We start from the raw sequence: 24,738 nt of genomic DNA, 5'->3' as shown, positions 1-24,738 counted from the left end.
ACCGTTAGTTCAGCTGCTTGGATCACTGGTCCTGTAACATTTCCACTGTGTTCCTGTACCCCTCACCTGTGGTGGTTATTTTTTAGTGAAAGTTTGTTCCATGGTGGTGTAGGCTCCCTTTTCTGTGTTAAAAATAAATCTTACCGAGTCTGGACAAATGAACTTGTTTTGGCAAAAGCACTTGTCTGCTCAAGGATGGTTACTGTATTATGTAGTGTGGATATCTTAGGTTAATGCCAGGCCAGTGGGAGAGTGCTTAATGTTACCCAGAGATGGTGCATCTTGATTCCAAACTCTACCCAAGGAGTCTCGCTGGGAAGTGCTGACCTTCTGTTATGTCTGATTGGACGTAGTTGTGATGCCTCTGAGGTCAAATAGTGTGCTGCCCTTCACTGGGTTAATGCTCACATGCAGAGTGACTACCTAGGGTCAGGTACATTCGGGTGACCAGCACCCCTGGGTCTGTATTGTGCAAGTTGCTCCCTTGAATTACAGAGATTGAGAGAGAGAGCGAGACAGGGTAGAATAAGTATTGCAGAGGTGGAAAATAAATGGCAACTTGGCCATAAGTGGCAAAGGAGGGATTGGACAAATTCTTCATATGTTTGGTTTTGTTTTAAACCATTAGTTTGCAAAATCTGAACAGAAACAGGCCTCCTTTGGCAGGGAGAATCAAAGACTTCCTGAAGAAAAGATGTTATCAGTTGTGATAACGATGGCAAAGTTGAAATTACATTCCGCCTCCAACTTCTGATCTGCGTTTGATTGGACCAATGATCTCGCATAGCGCAGCCTGACTCTGAAGCTCAGTCTAACAACCTGGAGATGTTTGTGCAGGCCCACATGCACAGGTACATGGACTCTGTCCCAGTCAGTTTAAATGGCGCTTGAATGTAAGGTCGCCAATATTTTAACAAGTGCACAACTTTATAAAATGCCTAAGGGTTGCAAAAATGCCCTGAAAATGCTTTTAAAGATCTATTTTGGAGACTCTATGGAATTGAGAGCCGGCTACCCACTCCCCATCTTCTTGCTTCTCCTCCCTCCCCCATAGCATCTCACTTCATTCCAGAGCAGAGTCTGTAGGAGCCAATGCGAGTCATTATTGTAAGCAATACGTCTGTCCCTTAAAATACTTCAAAACAAAATATGTGTTGCCAATGGCTTGAGCATTAGTATGCTTCAGATTCCAGACTGTCACTGGTGGGACTGAGTAAATCTGGGCCGAAATAATAGCAAGTTTTGCAGACACTGTAAGGATTTTCCTACGATGGCACCAGTTTAGGGACACTATTTGCCCAGCTGTGAATCACCAGTGACACCAGGCATAACCCTGATACTAAATCTCCAACTTAGCTCGAAGCTGAATTGTGTGGTTGATGTGAGTTATCACAATGAGGCAGGAAATGATATTTGTCTATGGTTAGGACTGAGAGAGAAATAACCTCCGCTTGATTCTAACCACATTTATACCTGACCTCGCTACAACTAGGTTTGGAAACTGTTCCATTCCTTTTGAGGGCAGAGAAATCTTTTTTTTAAGACAAAGAAAAATCATGATTGTTTGATGTGCGATGTACAAATCGGTGCAATCATCAAAATAAAATGTGGAGTTTGTGTCAGATTTTACAAGTGGATCACTCTTCCCTGACCGAACCTCTGAAAGAAAGTCGGTTGCTAGCAGTTCCCAGCAGCTGATCCTTAGTTTTGATATTAAAGCTGGTAATTTTCTACCTCTGCTCATTGTATTCAGAGAGGCAGTCTGGGAAACCCCACTGCAGTTTTTTCGGATCTGGTAGTTCTGAGTATACAGTATGGATCTGAGGCCAATTTACTGCAAGCCCCATTATCTGTGGTCAGGTCTAAGGTTTTTGTGTGGGAGGGGAAACTTTCTGTGACGTCTTGTGACAGCTGGACAAATTGCAAGTTTCGAGCAATGGCCTAGTGGTATTATCATTCGACTATTTATGCTGGAAAACCCAGGTCATATTCTGGATTGGATTCCTGCCGTGGTAGGGTGAATTTCAAGTCGATGAAAGTCTGGAATTAAGAGTCTGATGATGGCCGTGAAATGTTTGGAGGGAAAAGCCATTGCTTCACTAACGTTCCTGAGGTGAGGGCAGTCTGCTTTCCCTTACCCTGGCCTGTGAGTGACTCCAGATCCACAGAAACATGGTTGACTCTGAAGATGGCAATGAATGATGATTCAGGTGCTCATATTCCTGTAAATGAGTGAAAGAAAATCCCATACCCCTGCTGACTGGTGCAACATAGATTTTAAATAATGGCCCCCAGTGTATTTGCAGATTGTGTATTCATGGTGGACTTCATTACACAAAGGGTTCCACATAATACAGGGCTTTCAAACAGGCCATTCAGCCCAATAAGTTTATACTGGTGTCTACTGTCCTTCCAGGTTTCCTCAAAATCCAATGTTACAAGTAGCTCCCTCTCAAATGCTTAGTCTAACTTCCTGTTTTCAATGCATTGTTATTGCTGACTCCAGACTCTCCCTGTGGGAGCATAACCGCATATTTGCACCCACTCTTTGCACAAAGACACCTCTTTACTCAGAGCATTAGCTCACCGAAGCTCTTTGTTTTTCTCTCTGTGGCCTGTCATAGTTGGTTTAGCACCAGCTGTTGCAGTTATTTTTAATGAGGGTCGGCTTTGTTGCCACTTGCTTTGTGCTGTTATGCAACCACTGGGCAAATTGGGGCTTGCAACTGAAAGAAGTGAAGCTGAGATTCTGGAGGATGCGAAAACAAGCCTTGGCCGTTGCAGAATCCCGTGTGACCGGACGATCATGTGCATTACTCTTGGGCATTGGGTCTTTTTTGCCACCTGCCAGTGCTTCCCACTCAAGGCCTCTGTATTTTAGGCAACCACGTTAACTGTTAATGTTGCACTGTGACAGTTGGTCTGGGCTTTTCAATGGCAAATTTCTTGTATTAACCAGGAGCAGGCCATTCAGCCCTTCCAACCTGCTCTGCCATTCAGTATGATACCCTGACATGGTGGCTCAGTGATTAGCATTGCTGCCTCACAGGGACCCGGGTTCGATTCCAGCCTCTGTTGAATGTCTGTGTGGAGGCTGCACAGTCTCCCCGTGTGTCTGTGGGTTTTGTCCTGGTGCTCTGGTTTCCTCCCATAGTCCAAAGATATGCAGGTTAGGTGAATTGGCCATGCTAAACTGTCCATAGTATTCAAGGATGTGTGGGTTAGGTGCATTAGTCAGGGGAAATGTGGAGTAATAGGGTAGGGAAATAGGTTTGGGTGGGACACCCTTTGGAGGGTCGGTGTGGACTTGTCGGGCTGAAGGGTCTGTTCCCACACTGTAGGGATTCTATGATCATGGCTGATCCTCTATCTCAACACCAAATATCTGCTTTCACCTGATGCCCTTGTGCTTTTTTATGTTTAAGAATTTCCCAGCTCCTCCTTGAATTGGAGAAGTGACTTGGCCTCTGCAGCCTTCCGTGTTGGTAAATTCCACAGGTCCACCACCCTTTGAGTGAAGAGAGCTTTTTTACATCTCCGTGCCAAATGGTATCTCTGTTATCCTGAGACTCCGTCCCTGGTTCTCGCCTCCCCCAACCAGGGAAACTATCCTCTCTGCCTCTAGTGTGTCCTAGTCCTGTCGGAATTTTATGCATTTCAATCAGATTCTCTCTCATTCGTCTAAACTACAGGCCCAGTCAAATTAATTTTACTCTCATACGACATTCCTGCCATCTCTCGTATCAGAGTTGAGATCAGAGTGGTGCTGGAAAAGCACAGCAGGTCAGGCAGCATCCGAGGAGCAGGAAAATATCAGCCTAGTGACCCTCCACTATACTCCCTTTATGGCAGCTATGACCTTTCTTGGGGAAGGAGGCCAAAACTGCACACAGTACTCCAGGTACAGTCTCAGCAAGGCCCTGTAAAAGTGCAGTAAGACATCTATACTTCCAAACTCCAATCCTATTGCAATGAAGGCCAGTATACTATTGGCTTTCCTAATTGCTTATTGCACCTGCCTGTTTAATTATCTGGTGTAAGAGGACATCAACACATTTCCCAATAGATCATCACTAAATAGTACCCTTCCTTTGTGTTTTTCACATCAAAGTGTAGAATTTCATATTTATATTGGGGGGTGATTGACCGAGAGAGAAGTAGTGAATATGAAATTGTCTTTCTGGGGTTGTTGGCCTTGTAGTCAGAGTATTGAGTACATGAGTTGGGAGGTCACGTTGCGGCTGTACAGGACATTGGTTAGGCCACTTTTGGAAAACTGCATGCAATTCTGCTCTCCGTGCTATTGGAAGGATGTTGTGAAATGTGAAAGGGTTGAGAAAAGATTTACAAGGATGTTGCCAGGTTTGGAGGATTTGAGCTACAGAAGGAGGCTAAATAAGCTGGGGCTGCTTTCCCTGGAGCATCGGAAGCTGAGGGGTGACCGTCTAGAGGTTTATAAAACCATGAGGGGCATGGATAGGGTAAATAGGCAAAGTCTTTTCCTTGGGATGGGGGAGTCCAGAACTAGAGGGCATAGGTTTAAGGTGAGATGGGAAAGTTATAATAGACACCTTAGAGGCAACTTTTTCACGCAGAGGGTGGTGCATGTATGGAATGAGCTGCCAGAGGAAATGGTGGAGGATGGTACAATTGCAACATTTAAAAGGTATTTGGATGGGTATATGAATAGGAACGGTTTGGAGGGATATGGGCCGGGTGCTGGCAGGTGGGATTAGATTGGGTTGGCATATCTGGTTGGTATGGACAGGGTGGACCAAAAGGTCTGTTTCCATGCTGTACATCTCTAGAGTGGTGGGGGCATGGAATGCGCTGCCTGTGGGAGTGGCAGAGTCAACATCATTGGTGACCTTTAAGCAGCAATTGGATAGGTACAGGGATAGGTGCTTAAGCTAGGACAAATGTTCGGCACAATATCGTGGGCCAAAGGGCCTGTTCTGTGCTGTATTGTTCTATGTTCTATGACAACAAATTGTGTTTGTTATTGTTTTACACATAGATTCCCCAATAATTTTCAATTCAATGGCTGCAGCTCGCTGGTCACTGTTAAACTCTTGTGCTTATAATTCAGCAAGAAGTTAAGACCATAAGACATAGGAGTGGAAGTAAGGCCATTCGGCCCATCGAGTCCACTCCGCCATTCAATCATGGCTGATGGGCACTTCAACTCCACTTACCCGCATTCTCCCCGTAGCCCTTAATTCCTTGTGACATCAAGTTAATGGTTTAGCTCCTGCACAGAGGTGAGATAAGGCAGGATTAATGGACCATGTCTACATAATGTGTCTTTGATATAAAATTAAAAGAATTTCAAACAAGATATGGCAACATGCCTATGTAATATGACTCATGGGTTAAAAATTCTCTCCCTATCTTTCTAATCTATTTAATCCTTGCACTGCTCCATTCTATTCAGTAAGTTGCTCAGGATATGTAGCAGAATGGCATTTAAATAATGTATCTAGAAGAATTGTTTAAAACCTCTTTTATGGAACATGGGTATATCATAGGAACAATAAGCCATTCAGCCCATCAAACCTGCCCTGCCTTTCAATGCAATCATGGTTGATTGAACACTTCAATACTTTTTACACACCCCATCACCTTGTCTCTGCCAAGGTTTTTTTTAGGTTAGATTACTTACAGTGTGGAAACAGGCCCTTCGGCCCAACAAGACCACACCGACCCCCCCCGAAGCGCAACCCACCCATACCCCTACCTTTACCCCTTCACCTAAACTACGGGCAATTTAGTATGGCCAATTCACCTAGGATCAAGATTTGTTGCCTGTCCCTAATTGCCCCTGAATCTGGGAAGCTTGTGAATCCTTTTTAGAGGACAGTTAATGGTCAGCCACTTTGTTCTACGCCTGGTGTCTAGGTGGGCCAGATTATTTAGGATTTCCTTTCCAAAGAGACATTTGTGAGCCAGATTGACTTTTGTCCTCAGGGTTCATACTGATTTGAGCTTTTGTTAATGGAATTTAAACTGCACCATTTGTTTATCATAGAATCCCTACAGTGTGGACACAGGCCATTTGGCCCAACCAGTCCACACTGACCCTCCAAAGAGTGATCTACCCAGACCCATTCCTCTACATTTCCCCTGACTCATGAATCTAACCTACACATCCCTGAACACTATGGGCAATTTAGCATGGTCAGTTCACCTAACCATCTGTGGGCTGTGGAGGAAACAGGAGCACGCGGAGGAACCCCACGCAGACACTGGGAGAATGTGCAAACTCCACACAGACAGTCACCCAAGGCTGGAATTGAACCCAGATCCCTGGCACTGAGAAGCAGCACTGCTAACCACTGAGCCACTGTGCTGGTCTTTGAGAAGGAAACGTGCAGGAGCGGTTGAGAATCGATCGGGGGGTTGGTTTAATTGTGGTTTGGAGTCCAGGCAGAGGGTGATCATTGCAAGCAGAGCACCTTGAGTTGTTGTGGGTTAGCGTTGTTAGGTCTGTCGTACCCAAGAAGCGTTTTTGGGGAACGTGGGATGGAAGCCTGGAGCTGAGAGGCTCAGAGATCGAAGGCAACAAGGAGGAGGACTTTCTCCCAGTGTCTAAACTGGGAGAGGAAAAGGAGAATCCGAGTGAGGAAGGAGCCAAGCCGAGAGGTGAACTTGTTGCTCTGGGCCCTGATCTGACACTTGAACCGGGGAGAGGTACGTGCTGTTCATGGTCAGCACGGATTTAACCAGGTTCAGTAACTGGGCCAGCACACCAGCTCATGACAGAAAAGCTAAACCAGATGCAGCTCCCAACACAGCAGCACTGTTTGACCGGAAGCCTGACAGTTGAACGAGGCTTTCCCAGATTGTACTCCGCCCGATATCCGAATGTCGTCCATTCTGGCGCCAGGGCTGAGAGCTGCCCCATAGCAGAATGCCCCCTGTAGGATAAGGAGCGAATGTTAGTGCTCATGATATTGAATTGGGGGGGTGGGGGTGAACCTCCATAGCTACAAAGTTATCATGGACTACCCTAAATATTACATTAACAGATGTGCAGGAAGTTTTAAAATTGCTGAATGCTTTAAAAAAAAACCTTGACTTGGATTAGGGAGAGATTCTGTGACTCCCATCTGTGATTATTTTCTTCTTGACGTGCAAAGGGGTGTGTGTGTGGGTGGGAGTACGAGTGAGCGCGAGATGGTGTGTGTGTATGGGTGAGACAGAGCAGCTTTAAGTGGGAGGCATACCCTGGCACCTCCTGCCCTATAACTTTCCCCTGTGGTGGGGGAGGCGATGGCCTAGTGGTATTATCGCTGGACTGTTAATCCAGAAACCCAGATAACATTCTGGGGACCGATGACTGTGGATTCATGGTCATCAATGATCAGGAAAAGCACTTGTGATTCACTAATGTCTTTTAGGGATGGAAACTGTCATCCTTACCGGGCATGGCCTACATGTGACTCCAGATCCACTGCAATGTGTTCGCTCTTAACTGCCCTCTGGGCAATTAGGAATGGTCAATAAATGCTGGCCTAGCCAGTGATGCCCTCATTCTGTGAATGAATAAAGGAAGTAGAGAACAGCCTCCCACATGAACCCGGTGGCACAGTGGTTAGCACTGCTGCCTCACAGCGCCAGAGATCCGGGTTCAATTCCTGCCTCAGGCGACTGACTGTGTGGAGTTTGCACATTCTCCCCATGTCTGCTTGGGTTTCCTCCGGGTGCTCCGGTTTCCTCCCACAGTCCAAAAATGTGTAGGTCAGGTGAATTGGCCATGCTAAATTGGCCATAGTGTTAGGTAAAGGGGTAAGTGTAGGGGAATGGGGTCTGGGTGGGTTGTACTTCGGCAGGTCAGTGTGGACTTGTTGGGCCGAAGGGCCTGTTTCCACACTCTAATCTAATCTATGTAAGCGAGATGAGGTAAGGATGGTAAATTTCCTTCACTAAAAAGCATTAGTGAATCTCGTGGATTTTTATGACCCTTGATAACTGCACCCAAAGTGCCGACTTCTCCACCTCCTGATGCTGCCTGGCCTGTTGTGTTCCTCCAGCCTCCTGCCTATCTCCTTTTGGATTCCAGTATCTGCAGTTTTTTTTCCTCTATAATATTTTGACTCTTACTGAGGCTATCCTTTCATTCCTGTTTTAATTGATTGAATTAACATTCTGCTTGTTGCTGTGGTGAGAGTTGAACGCGTGACCCTGGAGTATTTGTCTGGACTTCAGGCCCCGTTTCCCAATGACGTTACCACTACTCTATCTCCACTCCGGCCCTTGCAGGCTGACATCACCCTGACCAAAATTCAGCTCCACCCTGCAATTTGATAATTAGATTTGCCTCCATAAAACAACAGGGCATTGGTTCCCAAGTGATTAACAACCTCCCTTTTTGAGTAAATTCGCAGCCTCTGACCAGGACTGTTAAAGGTGTTTCAAGTTGAGCTCCGTCATGGGTATGATTGTGAGTGAGTATTCCCCGTGTGTTTTATGCTGTCTCATGCTTAATGTTTGACCCAGGCAATAAAACTGGTTCCACTGCGAACAGCAGCAAGAAAATCCAGTTTCTGCTTAACCTGGATTTGAAACGGGTGGTGTGAGGGTGGGGGTGCGGTAGGACATTTGGCAATTTTGTGTATAAAAAAAGCACCTGCTTCCAATCATAAATGAGCCTTAAGCCTTTATAACTGGGTATTTACAAAATGGATCTTGATGTCTTTATCTCACACCCCTTCATGTTGACTTGTCTGAAGTGTGCCAGGAGCTGGACAGCTGGGTAATACTTTGGGAGCGAGCTGGTTGTGTTTTTGAGCGGAGAGGATATGTGCCGGAATCGTCCAGCATTTTAAAGTTCACAGCTTCACAAAATGGTGACAGTGCAGAAGGCACACGTTGTACCTGCTCCCGTTCTGTTCTCCAGCGCCAATCCTTTCATCAAATTCCCTACAGTGTGGAAGCAGGCCATTTGGCCCATCGAGTCCACACTGACCATCCAAAGGCCATCAATCCAGATCCGGCCTTATAACGCTGTATTTCCTATGGTTAACCACCTAACCTACACATCGAGACACCGGGCAACTTAACATGGCCAATCCACCTAACTGGCAGATCTTTGGATTTTGGGAGGAAACCGGTTGAAACCTGCGCACCCGGGGAGGATGTGCAAACTCCACATAGAGAGTCGCTTGAAAGTGGAATCGAATCCAGGTCCCTAGCGTTGAGAGAGTAGTGCTAACCACTGAGTCACCATGAAGCTGAAGAATCACCCCGTACCCCCCTCAATGCCTCAATTGAACCTGGCTCTGTTGCCTTTCCAAGCAGTGTATTCTAACCCCTAGCTACTCACTGGATGCATTGTTTTATTTTCCACCCATCATCTTGCTTTGTTTGCACATCACGTGCCCCCTCGCTCTTTTTTTCTTCTTCCTGTCAACTCTGTCCAGCCTGTTTGTGATTTTGAGCTGACACAGCTCCTCCCTGCTGCCTTCCCTCCAAGGAAAACGGGCCCCCACTTCTTCAATCTGTTCACCTACTGGAGTTTCTCGTTCTTGGAACCGTACTTGTAAACCAGTTCTGCTCTCTCTATCCTATGCATGCACAACCTTCCTGTGATGAAGCACCGCAGTCCTACTGAGGCCCAACAGATGTCCTGTTTGTTGAGGACATACAAATACAGGCACCACACCCAAGTTTCTGTTGTTGAGAGAATCACTGTGGCTGTTACTTGTCCTCTTTTAATTGATCACAAAGACAAATTAGATTAGATTACTTAGTGTGGAAACAGGCCCTTCGGCCCAACAAGTCCACACCGACCTGCCGAAGCGCAAGCGACCCATACCCCTACATTTACCCCTTATCTAACACGGGCAATTTAGCATGGCTAATTCACCTGACCCGCACATCTTTGTGACTGTGGGAGGAAACCGGAGCACCCGGAGGAAACCCACGCAGACATGGGGAGAATGTGCAAACTCCACACAGACAGGGTCGCCTGAGGAGGGAACTGAACCAGGGTCTCTGGTGCTGTGAGGCAGCAGTGCTAACCACTGTGCCACCGTGCCGCCCACAAATTGCTGGAAAGGCTCAGCAGGCCTGCCAGCATATGTGGAAAGAAATCAGTTAGTGTTATGGTGATGCTGCCAGACCTGCTGCAGAACCAGCAATTTCTGTCTTTGTTTCCGATTTCCAGCATCCACAGATCTTTCACTTTGTGATCGTTGTGCTAATAAACATTAATCTGAGATTCACTTCGTAATTGCACTGTTAATGCAACACCGGTCCGAGTGTCCTAATCTGCCTCCATTTGGCAGCTGGACTCAGAGGCTGCATTGCGAACGATCCATTGCCGAATCTCTCCGATCTGTGGAGGTTAAAACATTTTAATGGCGAGGGAGGGAGGGATGGAGAGAAGCCAGTGATAATGACCTAGATGCCAGTTCCTGAGAGAGTGGTGACAATGCAGACAGCAACGATTTCTAGAGGAATTTGGATGGAGGTCCTGAGCAAATGTATTGTAAATTAATGTACATTTCTGATAGTTGGTGATACAAGAGTCAGAGTTTTCACAGCATGGCCTGACACCCTTCAGCCCACAGTCTAATGCCAGTCATTCAGCATCCATCCATTTTAGTCTCATTTTCCAATATTTGTCCCTTCCCCCTGCACACTGAGTTTCAAGTTCTCATCTAAATAATTCTGATATGTCCTCACGGTTCCTGTCTCTACCTGCCCTTAGACAGTAAGTTCCACTTACCCACCACCCTCGGGATAAAAAGAAATTCCTCAAATCCTCTCTTCAACCTACTCCCTACTCTAAAACTATGCCCCTCTAAAACTCGCCACCCTGAGAGATTCACTCTCTTTGGTTCCAACTCAGCTTTGGCCGTGAAAAGGCAGCTTTTAATATCATCGTTCTGAACTGAGCTTGATTTGTAAATGTTGTGGAGAGAACAAAGTGTAGCTGTTAGTGATCTTGGACAGTTAACCTGAGGCCTTCTACTCCGTGTCGTGTGGAGCAGGGTGGACCCGCTCGAAGTAGTGCTCACGTGGCCCAAAAGCTGGAGAGAGTGAATTTGTTTCTTTTCCCCTTTTTGTTTTCTCTTGTATCAGGTTGTACTGTATTCCTGGTCTGTGAGTGGCTTTTGATAAGCAGCCCGGGGTGACGTTGTTAGCCCTCTCTGCGGGCTTGTTGACTCATTCTTGATTGAATGTGAAGGGAAGGGAAAATGTGTGTTCAAAATTTGCCTCACCCTTGCACTGAGGCTGAGCGGGTAAATAGTACGCAAGGAGAACTGGAAGGGATTAGATAACTTTCTGATCCCAGATGCCGGTCGTGATTTGATTACGTTCATTGGGTTTGTTAAACATACCCTAATCAGATTAGTGTAGGTGGATGGATTCCCTTTAGAAAACCTCAGATGCAAACACCCCACAGCCAGGTTCCATTCCTGAATTGTCTAGTCTTGGCAGGCAGTGTTCTGCTCCATTATCCACAAATTTCCAGACTTTCAAATCACTTGTCTTTTTTAGCAACTGTTGAGCATGAATTCTTATCACAAACTGTGCAGTTTTTGCCAGTTCAAACCACGGGAAGCCGTTATTTATAGCAGCTTTCATATTTCCCAGTTCCTCATTTTCAGGCCGCGTGGTCCTGGCTTCCTGGCCTGTAAAACCAGGACAGAAATTACATTTTGAAAGATGTAGGTTTTACAAAATGGATTTTGCTTTGATGGTAAGTTTTCGCAATGCCCCAAGAGTCTGACTCAGATTTTTAGTTTTGACCCATGGTCACCAGTTTTGTCTGTTCACCGTCTTTCTCTCACCCCACTGTCTTTTTCTAGTCAGTGTAGACTTGACTCTAAAGCTGAAAGTCTTTCACTTTGGGACAGAAGTGTGGGGCATACTGGGCAATGCAGGAATGACGAGGTGGCACTTCATGGTGTAGGTTGGAGAAGGCTTGATCAATGGGAATAAGATGTCAGTGATTCGGATCTAATGGGCACCCCTCCATTTGAATGAGAAATATTCCCTTCCACCGGATGACTTCATTTCAGGGGATTGTCCTGTTTATTATGGAGGGGGATATATCTCTTTTAACAACTTCATTTTGACGACCATAGCGATGTGATGCCAGCAACAAAAAAGGCCATGGTGAAAATGAGCTGACCATTTGAACTACACTGACCACTTTCTTTCCTGTTCTCCATCAAAGAGAAGAGACAAGCTAGGAGGCAGGAGGGCACAGGGGGCCTTAATATCTCTGTCTCTCTCTCCGTCTCTGTCTGTCTGTCTCTCGCTATCTGTCTGTCTCTCGCTATCTGTCTGTCTCTCGCTGTCTGTCTCTCTCTGTCTCTCTCTGTCTCTCTCTCTCTCTCTCTCTCTCTCTCTGTGTCTCTCCGCCCCTCTCCCACGCACGCTCTCGCATTCACACATGCGTGCACACATACACTCACATACACACTGTCACGCGTGCACTCTCGTGAGCATCATTTCTCTCACACGTATCTGTTATCTAAGTAAAAGCACTGCCTAGGGGACCCCGAGGTTTATGTAAATAAAGGATGTGCACTTGAAAGTGAGCAAGAAGGAACATGCTGTATATATCAGGCCAAGTATTCGCCTCCAGGCACATTGCTTTTCAAACATGAGACACATTTGAAGTATCTAAAGATAGATAAATGGAATAAGATGTCTCTTAAGATCACGACCAGTTGCAAACTGTTTTGGAGTTTTGGACATGTTGTTTTGGAGAAGGGCCAGGAGAGAGAGAATAGGGTGAATAGCTGATTTTAGAGAGCTGTGTAATACCTGGAAGGAAGGTGGGCAAAAGGGGATTCAGTAATAACCTCATGGCTCTGGGGCAAGTGGACTATTCAGTGAAATCCTGTCTGACCTTTGGCCTGACTTCATCTGTCTGCCTTTGCTCCTTATCTTTAATCATTTTAGTGAACAGAAATCTGACAGTCATCTGATTTAAAATTTAAAATTGATCTAGCATCAGCTGTCTCTTTGTGGAACAGCATTCTGACCCTTTGTGCACTGTGGCACTTACATTTCCCAGGGAGAGTAATGTACAACACAGCAGGAGGCCATTCAGCCCACTGAGTCCATTCTGGCACCTCGCAAAGCAAGCTGGCAAACCCATTCCTTCATGAAGCCCTGCAGTGTTATTTCCAAATTCCTTTAGAAATTGTATGATCTTATCAAAAGGTGGAGCAGAGTTGAGGGACTGAGGAGCATGCTCCTATTTCTGGCCAAATGTTGGAATAAAATTATCTTCCCATTCTTCTGTAACTCTGTAAATCTGGGCTCTCCATTCCTTATGCAGTCAGCTGGTGTGGAGGTCTAGCGTTTCTTTTATCTAAACCTGTCATAATGCTGTACGCTTCTATCAAATCGTTCCTCAATCTCCGCAGCTCCAAGGGGAACGGTAAACATTTGTGCATTTGTAAAAGTTATCAATTAAACAAACTTTTGCGAAACTGATGATGGTTTGAGGGCCATGTCTGAGAGAGACCTCTCTGTGACACCTTGTCCGTTGGGACTGCAGTCTCTGAGCTGCAGTCTCCTGTTATCTCTGGCTATTTTGTCAAACTGTTAAGTGACATGTAGGAGCCAGTCTGTTTCATAACGCTGTTGTGTATGTGTGTGTTGTGGGGGGAGGGGAAAACTTCTGCTTTTAAAAATAGCTGAGACCAGTTGGCACTAGGAACATACTCAGCTGCCAGCAGAGTTTAGAACTAAAAACGCAAACATTAAGTTGTGTACTTTTCTTTAAAAATGTAGGAGTTGTCACTGTAATCAGTGTGAATCTGAATAAAATGTTTTTAACACCCACCCTTGTTTGACAATGTTCACCTTTTGAGCAATTTCAGGACTTCTGTGCTAGCCAGTGAAGCCTACGGTACTTATTGCTTTATGTTTAATTGAAAAGTTTCCATATCTCTTCTAATGGATTTCTTATCCTTTTTACCATAGGGCTGTTTTTCATCTTGCCCTGCACTGACTCCTTTGTTAAAGTAGACATGAGAACCATTTCCTTTGACATTCCACCTCAAGAGGTATGATGTTTGAAATGTTCAGTGTTACATCTGGTACATTGGTGTTTCAGATTGAGCTGTCAGATGCTGCACCCTTTCCAGTACATTTATTAATGTGCCTTTTTGTTTAAATTTTGTTTTTTGGCCAGATTCTCACCAAGGATTCTGTGACGGTCAGCGTCGATGGGGTTGTGTATTACCGTGTTCAGAATGCCATCCTCGCGGTTGCGAACATCACGAATGCAGACTCCGCTACCCGACTCCTGGCGCAGACCACGTTAAGGAATGTGCTCGGAACAAAAAATCTGGCTCAGATTCTGTCTGACCGTGAGGAAATTGCCCACAACATGCAGGTGTGCACCAGATCACATTTGTAATGCTGCACAAACTTTCACCTTCCGCAAAGCGTAAAACCTGAACACGTTTTATTTCAGTGCAGTGTGTGGTGCTCTGAGGTTCCCCACTACACTGACAGTTACAGGCTGTGACATATTATTTTCGTGTCAAACCTGTAGCGTTGGAGGGTTTGCACTTTCCAGATCGGAGTGTAGTACGGTAGCAGAAGCTGGGTGACCTGTTTCCACTGAGCCTTTGCAGCGGCTATCCCAAGCTTTAGTGCACCCTCTGGAAGTGGGCCTCAGCAGCTCTTTGTGTTACACGTGTTGTGGAGTACATGCCTGTGCCATGCTATACATTCTGTTTGGCCTCATTGGCCTTATTTCTACTCCACTCAAGCCCCTTTCTCCATCTAACCTCATTTAGGTGTTGTCCTATTTCTTATTCCCATACGTTTTTGCAGATTTGGCTTCATTTCTGTGCATTTCTTTTGGATAAAGGCACTGGGGTATGGGTTGTGAGGGGTGGGGTGGGGGGGGGGGAGGGGGGGGGAAGAGAGAATTGGTCAGTTTAATCCCTTTCAGAGAGTCTCTCCTGTTAATCATTGTCCTCAATTGTGCTTGAAGGCAGTTATCAGTTCCAAGTACTGAGTAATGCCAAAGTGCAGATGCAGTTGTACCAAACAAGTAATTACTTATCATGCAAGTGGTTGGCTCATGCTTGTACATATCTGTACATCGAACAGGCTGGCTTGATGTTTGGGAAATAATTCAATGTGTATTTGTTTCCAGCTGTGACCCATCATTTCAAGTCTTTGTTTTAAAGTTAAACTTCACTAGTTAAACTCATCACACAAGTCTTCAGTTCACAATCCATTCCACCCCCAATACCACCACAAATAAAAAAAATTACCTGCATGTAATTTACAGAATGTTTAGAATTTAGAACTTGCTTCTGCCTTTGGAGAGATCTATCCAAATATGACCACTTCAGTAATACGCCACACTGTGAAAGACTGGTCAGTGTTATATGTTAGGGAAGCATTGAATGTTTACAATTTGGAATTTTCAATAAGGGAGATGGATCAATAAAATAGTGGCAGTGATTAAGGGAGAAGGATGAAGTATCCATTTAGTCCCTTGAACGTGCTCTATATACTGCTGCAGATCACTTGATACACTTGCCTTGTTAAGCCATTGTGGATTGTTGGTAAAACCTATCTGGTTCATTCATATCCTTACCTGGTCCGGCCAGCATGAGACTCCAGACCCAAGCAAATGTGGCTGGCTCTTAACTGCCCTCTGGGGTGGGATTTAAATACAGGCCGAGCTAGTGATGCCCTCTCATCCTATGAATGTCAAAATAATATAGTGCTTCCCAAGAGGTCTGTGCAATTGGAGCATCACTTCCTTAGTTTCCTTGGTTTCAAGTTCCAACAACGTTAAGGCCAGCGTTCTCTCTCTCTCTCTCTCTCGCGTTCTCTCTCTCTCTCTCTCGTGTTCACATTGTCGTTCTCTCGTTTTCTCTCTCTGTCTCGTTCACGTTCACGCTCTCGTTCTCTCGCTCTCGTTCATGCGCTATCCCCATCTCGCGCTCTCGCGTGCTCTCGTGTTCTCTATCTCCACCTCTCATGTTCTCTCTCTCCCCCTCTCGTGCGCCCCCTCTTGTGTTCATGTTGTCGTTCACGCTCGTTCTCTCTCTCGCTCTCTCTCATTTTCTCTCTCTCTCGTTCACGTTCTCGCGCTCGTTCTCGCGCTCGTTCTTGCGCTCTCGTGTTCTCCCCCTCTCGTGTTCATGTTGTCGTTCACGCTCGTTCTCTCTCTCGCTCTCTCTCGTTTTCTCTCTCTCTCGTTCGCGTTCACGCTCTCGTTCTCTCTCGCTCTCGTTCTCTCTCGCTCTCGTTCTTGCGCTCATTCTTGCGCTCTCGTGTGCTCCCCCTCTCGTGTGCTCCCCCTCTCGCTCTCGTTCTCACGCTCTCCTCCTCTCGTGTTCTCTCTCTCTCCCCCCCTCACCCCCTCTCCTGCGTTCTCTTTCTCGTGTTCATGTTGTCGTTCACGCTTGTTTTCTCTCTCTCTCTCTCTGTCTCTCTCTCTCTCTCTTGCGTTTTCTCTCTCTCTTGTTCACGTTCACGCTCTCGCGCTCGTTCACTCTCTCTCGTGTTCACATTGTCGTTCTCTCTCGCTCTCGTTTTCTCGCTCTCTCTCCCGCTGTCGCTCTCGTTCACGCGCTCGTTCTCTCTCTCTCGTTCGCGCGCTCGTTCGTTCTCTCTCTCTCTCATTCGCGCGCTCTCTCTCGTTCGCACTCACGTTCGATCTCACGCTCTCTCGTTTGTTCTTGCGCTCTCTCTATCTCGCGCTCGCGCTCGTGCGCTCGCGCTCGTTTTCTCGCACTCCCTCGTTTTCGCGATCGTGCTCGTTTTCTCGTGTTCGCTTTCTCTCTCTCGTGTCCGCTCTCTCTATCGTGCTCGCGCGCTCTCTCTCTCATGTTTGCTCTCTCTGTCTCGTGCTCGCTCGCTCTTGTGTTCACGCTCGCTCTCTCTAGTGCTCGCTCGCTCACTCTCGTGTTCGCGCTCTCGTGTTCGCGCGCTCACTCTTTCATGTTTGCTCTCTCTCTCTCGTGTTCATTCTCACCCGTTCTCGTTCTCGCACGCTTTTGCGCTCGTTCTCTCTCTCTTGTACTCGTTCTCTCTCTCCCCCACCCCTCATTCTTCATCCATGCCATTAACAAATTTGCTGTAAAGCTGAAACACTGCTCCTGGAAGAATACAACCATGTGATGTCACCTTCTAGCTGGCAGCTACATCGGTATTTCCTGCAATGGAAAACTTTTATTCAGAAGTTTTGTCATATAGTTTGACCCTGATCATTGACCTTGTAGGAATTTATTGGTTATGACTAGAGTATTTTGAGGTTGGGCCTGCCATTTGTATTGTGCAAGCAGCCTTCAGAATCTTTGTGATCGATCAGTTGCATTCTCCAAAGAAGCTGGTGTATTTTCCATTGCCTCATCACTTTTCTTTTATTCGCAGCTGCATTTATCCTCCCTTTATTTTTGTTGTCTTTCATTCACGTCTGTTGTTTTTTTTCCTTCAAAACTTGTAAATAATACAGCCAGCATTTGGCACTGGGGAAGACTGACCAATGCTCTGGGTTCTTTGGCCTGTGTTTAGGTAAAGGAACTACACTTCCAATAGTAACCTTTAGATGAGGAGATCTTGCTTTTTCCTGCTGTGTATCCCCATCATATCAAATGTGTTTCCAGTCATTGCATGGGTGATTCTTTCGCACATTTCCTTCATGTGTAATTTATACTTCAAGAGGAGTCACTCGTGTTGATTTATTTTATTACACTTTTTTCTTCTCCCTTGATGTGCCTAATCAGGAAGAACATGGTGATATTTTTGGAAACCTGTATCTTTTTTTGAAGGGGAGCAATGGGGAGGGTGAAGGTTTGGTCCTTACGTATCAGGAGATACTCACTTTCCCTTGTCACTAATTTTCTCAGACGACGCTTGATGTTGCAACGGATGAATGGGGCATTAAGGTTGAGCGTGTGGAGATCAAAGATGTGAAGCTGCCAGTCCAACTGCAGAGAGCCATGGCAGCTGAGGCTGAAGCATCGAGGGAGGCCAGAGCCAAGGTCAGTGAGAACCAGAGCAAATGGACCAAAGTGGCAAAATACTGCGGCTTTTTATTTTATTTTTAACTTGGCTCCTTTTTGTTTTAAATGAGCCCTCTTCATTTGGTGAGGTCACGTCCACTTTCATCGAACACCCTTTCCAAACTAGCGTAGCTTCGAAACCAATTACCCATCTTATTTCTCCCACTAATATAAATAAGTGAAGTAAAAGTTGGATTGTACGTGGGCGCTGACACTCAACAGCAAGGGTAGAACCGGAACTGACACAGCCTTTCCACCTAAATGCTGAGATGTGATTAGTTGCATCCCAGATTGTTGCAGTAAACCTTTCTCTTGCTATAAATGCTGCTGCATAACACATACTCTATTTGGATATCCAGTTGTCTGCGTGCGATCAGCAAATCTATTTTGACGGCTGATGCTTTAACACCAAGGTTACTTGATAGGACTATCATATATCTGTATTGACTTGGGCTATCTTCAGTCTATATTAGCTGGTCTGTTGTTGTCCCAAATCATTAGGTGGTGTGGAGTCAATGCTGATGTTTTGATTTGTTGAAATGCTTGCCTTCTCTTGCTGCCTGTGGAGTTGGGTGAGATCTTAGTCAGTCACTGGTGTAACTTTGTTCAGGGCTAATAGATCCTGGAACTGTCAATGTTTTGCACAAAAGGTTGTGCTGGCTTAGCAGAACTAAACCCTCTACAGTAGCTCATCACCAAAGTGGACCTTAACGAGGATCCAGTCTCAAAATTCTAAACATTTGCATGATAAAATATTTGCCCAAAGGAGTTATTTCACAATAGATTACTTGCAGAGTAGAAAAAGCGATGGTAAATAATTAAATATCGGTTTGATGGAAAAAGATTACAATAAGTGGTTAGCACTGCTGCCTCTCAGCGCCAGGGACCTGGGTTCAATTCCAGCCTCTGGCAACTGTGCAAACTCCACATAGACATTCTCCCCGTGTCTGGTTTCCTCCAGGTGCTCCGGTTTCCTCCCACAGTCCAAAGATTTGTAGGTCAGGTGAATTGGCCTTGCTAAATTGCCCGTAGTGTTAGATGCATTAGTCAGATGAAAATGGGCCTGGGTGGGTTACTCTTCGGAGGGTCTCTGTGGACTTGTTGGGCCGAAGGGCCTGTTTCCGCACTGTAGGGAATCTAACCTAATCTAAAATACAGAAAGCACCCATTTGTCCCATGATGGTGTCCTTGGTGAAAACAAGCCTGTTGTACCTAACGCAAGTATCCAACTCTTAGTCTTGTAGATCACGGCACATAACAGGCACATCCTAGGGGACAGTAAATGCAGTGGGGTTACTGCATTAACTGCCCTTTTCAAGGAGTGATTCCCTCATCCTCCCTCCCTCTGCGTGGAAAAACAATTCTTCCTCAATTCCCCAATACACCTTTAAATCTCTGCTCTGTGGTTATTGACACTTTGCCAGTGGATATTGGTTCAGTCTGTCCACCCTTTTATGCCCCTCATCAAGTTATAACCTGATGTAAATCTCCCCTCTGCTTTTATTGCCGAAGGAAAGAACCCCAGCCTTTCCATTCTTTCCTCCTTCAGTTGAATTCTCCTCTTCTGGCAACATCTTCATCAATGTCTTGTACTCGCTCTGTGATGGTTTCCTTCCTGTCATGCACTGATGAGGACTGGGCATAATACTGTAACTGGGGTGGTCGAACTAGTGTCTTGTACATATCGGCATAGCCTGCAGGCTGTATACTGTAGGCCCTGGCTTATAAAGGGGTGTATCCCATAGTTGCTTTGACCTGTTCCCCCTCGTGGATCTGTAAACATGTACATCAAGCTCCCTCTATTCCACTTCCATTCTCAATCCTGTTATTTATTGTGCGTTCCCTTACCTTACCTTTGACGCCCAGACACACTGTTTCACAAGGTGGCTGGAGGGGTGTGGGCAGTGACAAAGTGGGAGTGTCACTGGCCTAGCTATCCAGAACCCCAGCCTAATGGGGATTGGGATTCAAATCTCACCGCGGCATATCTGGAAAGCTGGTCCAACGAAAACATGTGACCAATGCTGATTGCCCTTAAATAACCACCGAGTTCACTAGCAATCCTTTAGGGAAGGAAATCCTCTGTCATCACTTGGTCTGGCTTACGGGTGACTTCAGACCCACAGCACTGTGGCTAACTCTTAACTGCCCTCTGGGCAATTAGGGATGAGCAGTAAATGTTGTCCATAACCCAGGAACAAATTATGGAAAACCACTTCTCCAGATTGATTTCAATTTGCTATTTTTTCTGTCCACCAATCCAGTGCATCACCCAGCCAAGTCTATAACTTCCTTCCACCTTATCAACCACATGGCATTGTATGTAAACTTCTTACTCTCATCCCCCTACGTTCAAGTGTAAATCATTTGATTATAACCTGGGGTTTAGAAGACTGAGGAGGGTAGCTCCTAGAAACTCTTGAAACTAAAGGAATTGAAGAGAATGGGGAGAAGGCGGGAACAGGGGACTGAGTTGGATGATCAGCCATGATCACATTGAATGGGCCAAGTGGACGACTCCTGCTCCTGGTACTTATGTTTGTGTATACTACAAATAACAAAAACTATTGTGTTGAACCCTTCACTTGTAATCTTTTCCAGGTTTGATATCACAGACATGAAAAATTTGAGTTTCTGGTTTCCACTTATACATTTGATAGATTCATGAAGTGCAATTAATTGGGGCTTTGATGTAAAGACAGCAAATCAAACCTCGTTAATAAGCTGTCTCTGAATTCGGGAGGCATGTGAAGATGTCTGTACTTGCTCTAGTATCTTGCAGGATATAAATAGATAGCCACAAACACCAACTTGCAGTCTAAATAAAACACCGAAAGTACTAGATGAGAAAAGACAAAGATCCAGTGAAATCACATGCTGCTGCACCACCCGGTAATGAGTGGTTGCCCAATCACAGCCGTCGATCCGTCTCGATGTGAATCTGCAGCTGACCCAGATACCACATGAGCAAACCTCAACTTGGAGAACAAATGGTCTTGAGGCACCTGTAGCTCCTCCATTGCTTCACTCGGCATATGTCATGTCTCAAACCGGAGTAATGAAATCACTGGATCCAGAACTAATGGTAGTGAGTTCACAGGTTCAAATCCTGCTGGAGCAGGCAGTGACATTTAAATTCAGTAAACATCTGGCTGAACAGTGGAAGGTAACCATTGTCAACTGATCGTTTTAAAACTCATCTGATTCACTCATCTCCTTGAGGGCAGGAAACTGCCATCCTCACCTGGTCTGTGTGATTCCAGAACAACAGTAATGTGATAGACTCTGTACTGCCCCCGGAGAACTGGGGAGGGATAGTAAACACCGGTCTAGCCACATCCCCTAAAGGATTTTTAGAAAATCTCAATTATTTTTAATTCCAAAAATGTTTTGGATGCTGAAAGTGGTGGGAGAAGGATGTGGGGAAGTGAGCCACAGCACGACTGCCAAGGAGATTTCACACACTCTGAATCTGGAATGTGTATGAACCATAGCTCCTACAGGAGCATTTCATGTCAAAGTACAAAGGCTGTAAGTTCAAGTTCCAGTCCAGAGGTGTGTGTGCACAAAACTACCGTGACCCTCCAAGCAGTATGGATGGAATACAACACTGTTGGAGTTGCCATTAAACCCAGAACCCCCTGTCCCCTCAATCTACTCAAGTGGGTGTAAACCATCCTATGGCACTGTTTTGTAGCTGAGGGAAGTTACCCCAGAGTCTTGGACAATAATTATACATCAGTCAACATTGCAATGCAGGTTAACACACTGCTGACTGTGGGAGTCTGCTTTGCATAAATGGGTGCTGTGTTGTCTCCAGTAAAACTGTGCCTGAGCTTTACCAGTATGTAACTGACAGCACTAAGAGATATTATGGTGGTGAATAACATGATAGAAATGAGAGGTTTGTTTTTATTTTGGTAACCAAGAGAAAAATGTGTCTGCCAATCATGTGAGGAGCATTTTAATTCCAGAATTGAGAACAAGGAATTTTTAAACCCTATAAATGGAGGAAATGTTGCAGCGTTTGGTTTTGATGTGTCAGAACTTTCAGCGCCTGAGGCATTTGATGTAATGGGGGAATGGGTTGGCAAGTGTATTTCCTGCACTTTCTTGTATCTTTGATACATCTTAATCTAGTGTTATCTTTTTACCATTGCAGTTACTGAATGCAGACAGACAGCATACTTCTCTCACACATTTATCAAGCTTTCCTCTAAATGTCTCTTAGAGGGCTGCATAGTTTCTCCAGGGTTTCAATGTTAAGATGATCCTTATGAAGCTTTTCATTGTATTTGGTGGCTTCTCAAATGAACCAACTGCATTGTGGTCGATGACAGGCCAGGGACTCAACAGGAGCAAGAAACCTCCACAAAGTGCTTCCACTATCCTCTTGAGTCACCTGTGCATCTGAGTAGAGCATTTGCTTCAGGTGGTGCAATATTGAGCTAGGACAGCACACTGTCCATCTGCTGGACTGATAACTGATTTATTAGTGGGATGTGAAGCTGCAACTATGTTTCTACTAACTGAGCCACAGCTAAGATCATATCAAATTCAGTGCAGAAATTCGCCAAAGCTCCTTAGAGAGCACCTTGCAAACTCATGGCCACTTCTGTCCAGAAGGACATGGACAGCAGGTACATGGGGCCACCACCTCCTGCAAGTTCCCCTCCCAGCCACTCACCATCCTGACTTGGAAATATATTGCCGTTTCTTCACTGTCACTGGGTCAAACTCCTGGAATTCCCTCCCTAAGGGCATTGCTGGTCAACCCTACGGTAGGTGGACTGCAATGGTTCAAGAAGGCAGCTTGCCACCACCTTCTCAAGAAGCTAGAAGCAGCTAGAAATGGGCAATAAATGCTGGACCCAGCCAGAGACCCTTGTGTTAACAAAAGCCTCTTTGGTGTCAGGCATATGAATGACCTGTCCTCAGTTGTGCCTCCTTGCTATTGCTGCATCACCACGCCCTCGCCCTTCACTGTGCCACTCAGCAAGTCCAGAGGCATATGGGCTAGTGCTGGGGCTGTGTCTGTTTTCCATTCATCCCCTCCCTTCGCTGCCACCCCATTCAGCAGCCTCTCCACGGGTAGGAGGGAGGAGGAGGAGGCTCCCATCCCATCTGCCTCTCCTAGCACCTCACTGTGTCTGCCACGCTGGGCATCGTCTGTGCTTATACTGCTGGCAGCTCTGCTGCGTGGTATGTGCCAACTTCCCCTGTGGGTATGCGATGGGATCATCCTGCGTTGTGGGTACCCGCTCTGTTCCAGTCTCTGGATCTGGTATAACTCCTGAAGTCACCATGGCCAGGCCTTGCCCAGTGATTTGAGGTAGGCCCCGGAGAATTGGACTATAGGAGGAATAGGGATCACCATTGCCCACAACATGTGACTCCAGTCTCAGGGTTGAATACTCAATCAGTCCAGCCATATCCAACTCCTGGAGAAACCTGCAGCCCTCCATCCTTCCCTTTAGAATAAAGACGTGGCAGGCTGTTCTATCTTGTGTCGTGTATACCCTGTCAATTCTTTAGTGTGTCATTCTGTACCGTTTCAATGTCTCCATACGCTTTTAGGATAAAATGAAGGCCAAAGCCATTCCTGATACTCTGTACGGTCTTTTTGATGTTTAACACCACATCTCTACATTTCGGTTCTATCCACTGGCAATGAAGTCAGTGTTAGGTTTTATATCCTGAGGCCCTGGTCACCATTGTCACTTCTTTAGTCATTCTGTATCTGTACCAACCCGACCCCATCCTTTCCCAAGGAGGATGCAACTTCATCTTGAAGTTTATTGTTCATTGACTGTCCCCATGATCATTATCTCCCCTCCCCACTTTACTATCTCCCTCTCGCCATCACTGTCTCTACCATCATTCCCCCCCTCCCCCAGCCCACTGTCGCTCTCTTCCCCCCCCCCTCCCCCAGCCCACTGTCGCTCTCTCCCTTCCCCCAACCCCACCGTCTCTTTCTCTCTCTCTTCCCCCCCCCCAACCCCACCGTCGCGCTCTCCCTCCCCCTTACCCCCACCCCACCGTCGCTCTCTCTCCCTCCCAAACCGACAGTCGCTCTCTCTTTCACCCAACCCACCGTCGCTGTCTTCTCCCCCCCCCCCCACCAAACCCACCGCCGCTCTCTTCTCCCTCCATCCCAAACCCACCGTCGCTCTCTTCCCCCCCACCTCCCAAACCCAGTCACTCTCTCTCCCCACCCTCCCAAACCCACAGTCACTCTCCCCACAGCCCCCCCAAACCCACTGTTGCTCTCTTCTCCCTCCCTCAAACCTACTGCAGTGCTCTTCCCCATCCCAGTTCGCCATCACTATCCCACCTGCCCCTCTCCCACCATTATCACTACCTTCCCCCCCCCCCACCCCCCACCATCACACTCTTCCCCATCCCTCCCCACCCCACCCTCACTATTGCCCTCTCTCCACCCCAACATCACTACCTTCCTCTCCACCTCCTGTCACATGCTCCCCCTCCCACCACCATTATCTCCCCACCCCACCTCTCCCATTACTATCATCCCCTCCCCTCCCCCCCCACCATCACTATCTCACCCTCCCCTCCCCCAATGTCCCTGTGCCTCTCCCTCTCTCCTACCCCCTTCCCTTGAATTTTTGTACTCCCAGCTAAACACATCCAAACCACATTTTCTGCTTTCTTCTTTAACAATGAATGAATTTTGTCTTTCTCGTGGTTTTGGAATCCTTACAGT

At 46.3% G+C, this 24,738-nt stretch overlaps 1 protein-coding gene across 1 annotated transcript in view; it reads left to right on the top strand.

Annotated features, from left to right (window-relative positions):
• The window catches only part of stom (stomatin), a 50,322-nt gene that overhangs the window by 21,684 nt on the left and 3,900 nt on the right, over positions 1–24,738 (top strand). The window contains exons 4-6 of the mRNA XM_060841470.1: positions 13,957–14,039; positions 14,168–14,371; positions 17,859–17,993. Of these exons, the coding sequence (XP_060697453.1) occupies positions 13,957–14,039; positions 14,168–14,371; positions 17,859–17,993 (422 nt within the window). The remainder of the gene's footprint in view (positions 1–13,956; positions 14,040–14,167; positions 14,372–17,858; positions 17,994–24,738) is intronic.

This window comes from Hemiscyllium ocellatum, chromosome 21 (genome assembly GCF_020745735.1).
Source record: "Hemiscyllium ocellatum isolate sHemOce1 chromosome 21, sHemOce1.pat.X.cur, whole genome shotgun sequence".
Lineage (NCBI taxonomy): Eukaryota > Metazoa > Chordata > Chondrichthyes > Orectolobiformes > Hemiscylliidae > Hemiscyllium > Hemiscyllium ocellatum.
The sequence above is the reverse complement of the archived record's forward strand: the minus strand, read 5'-3'. Positions and strand labels throughout refer to the sequence as shown.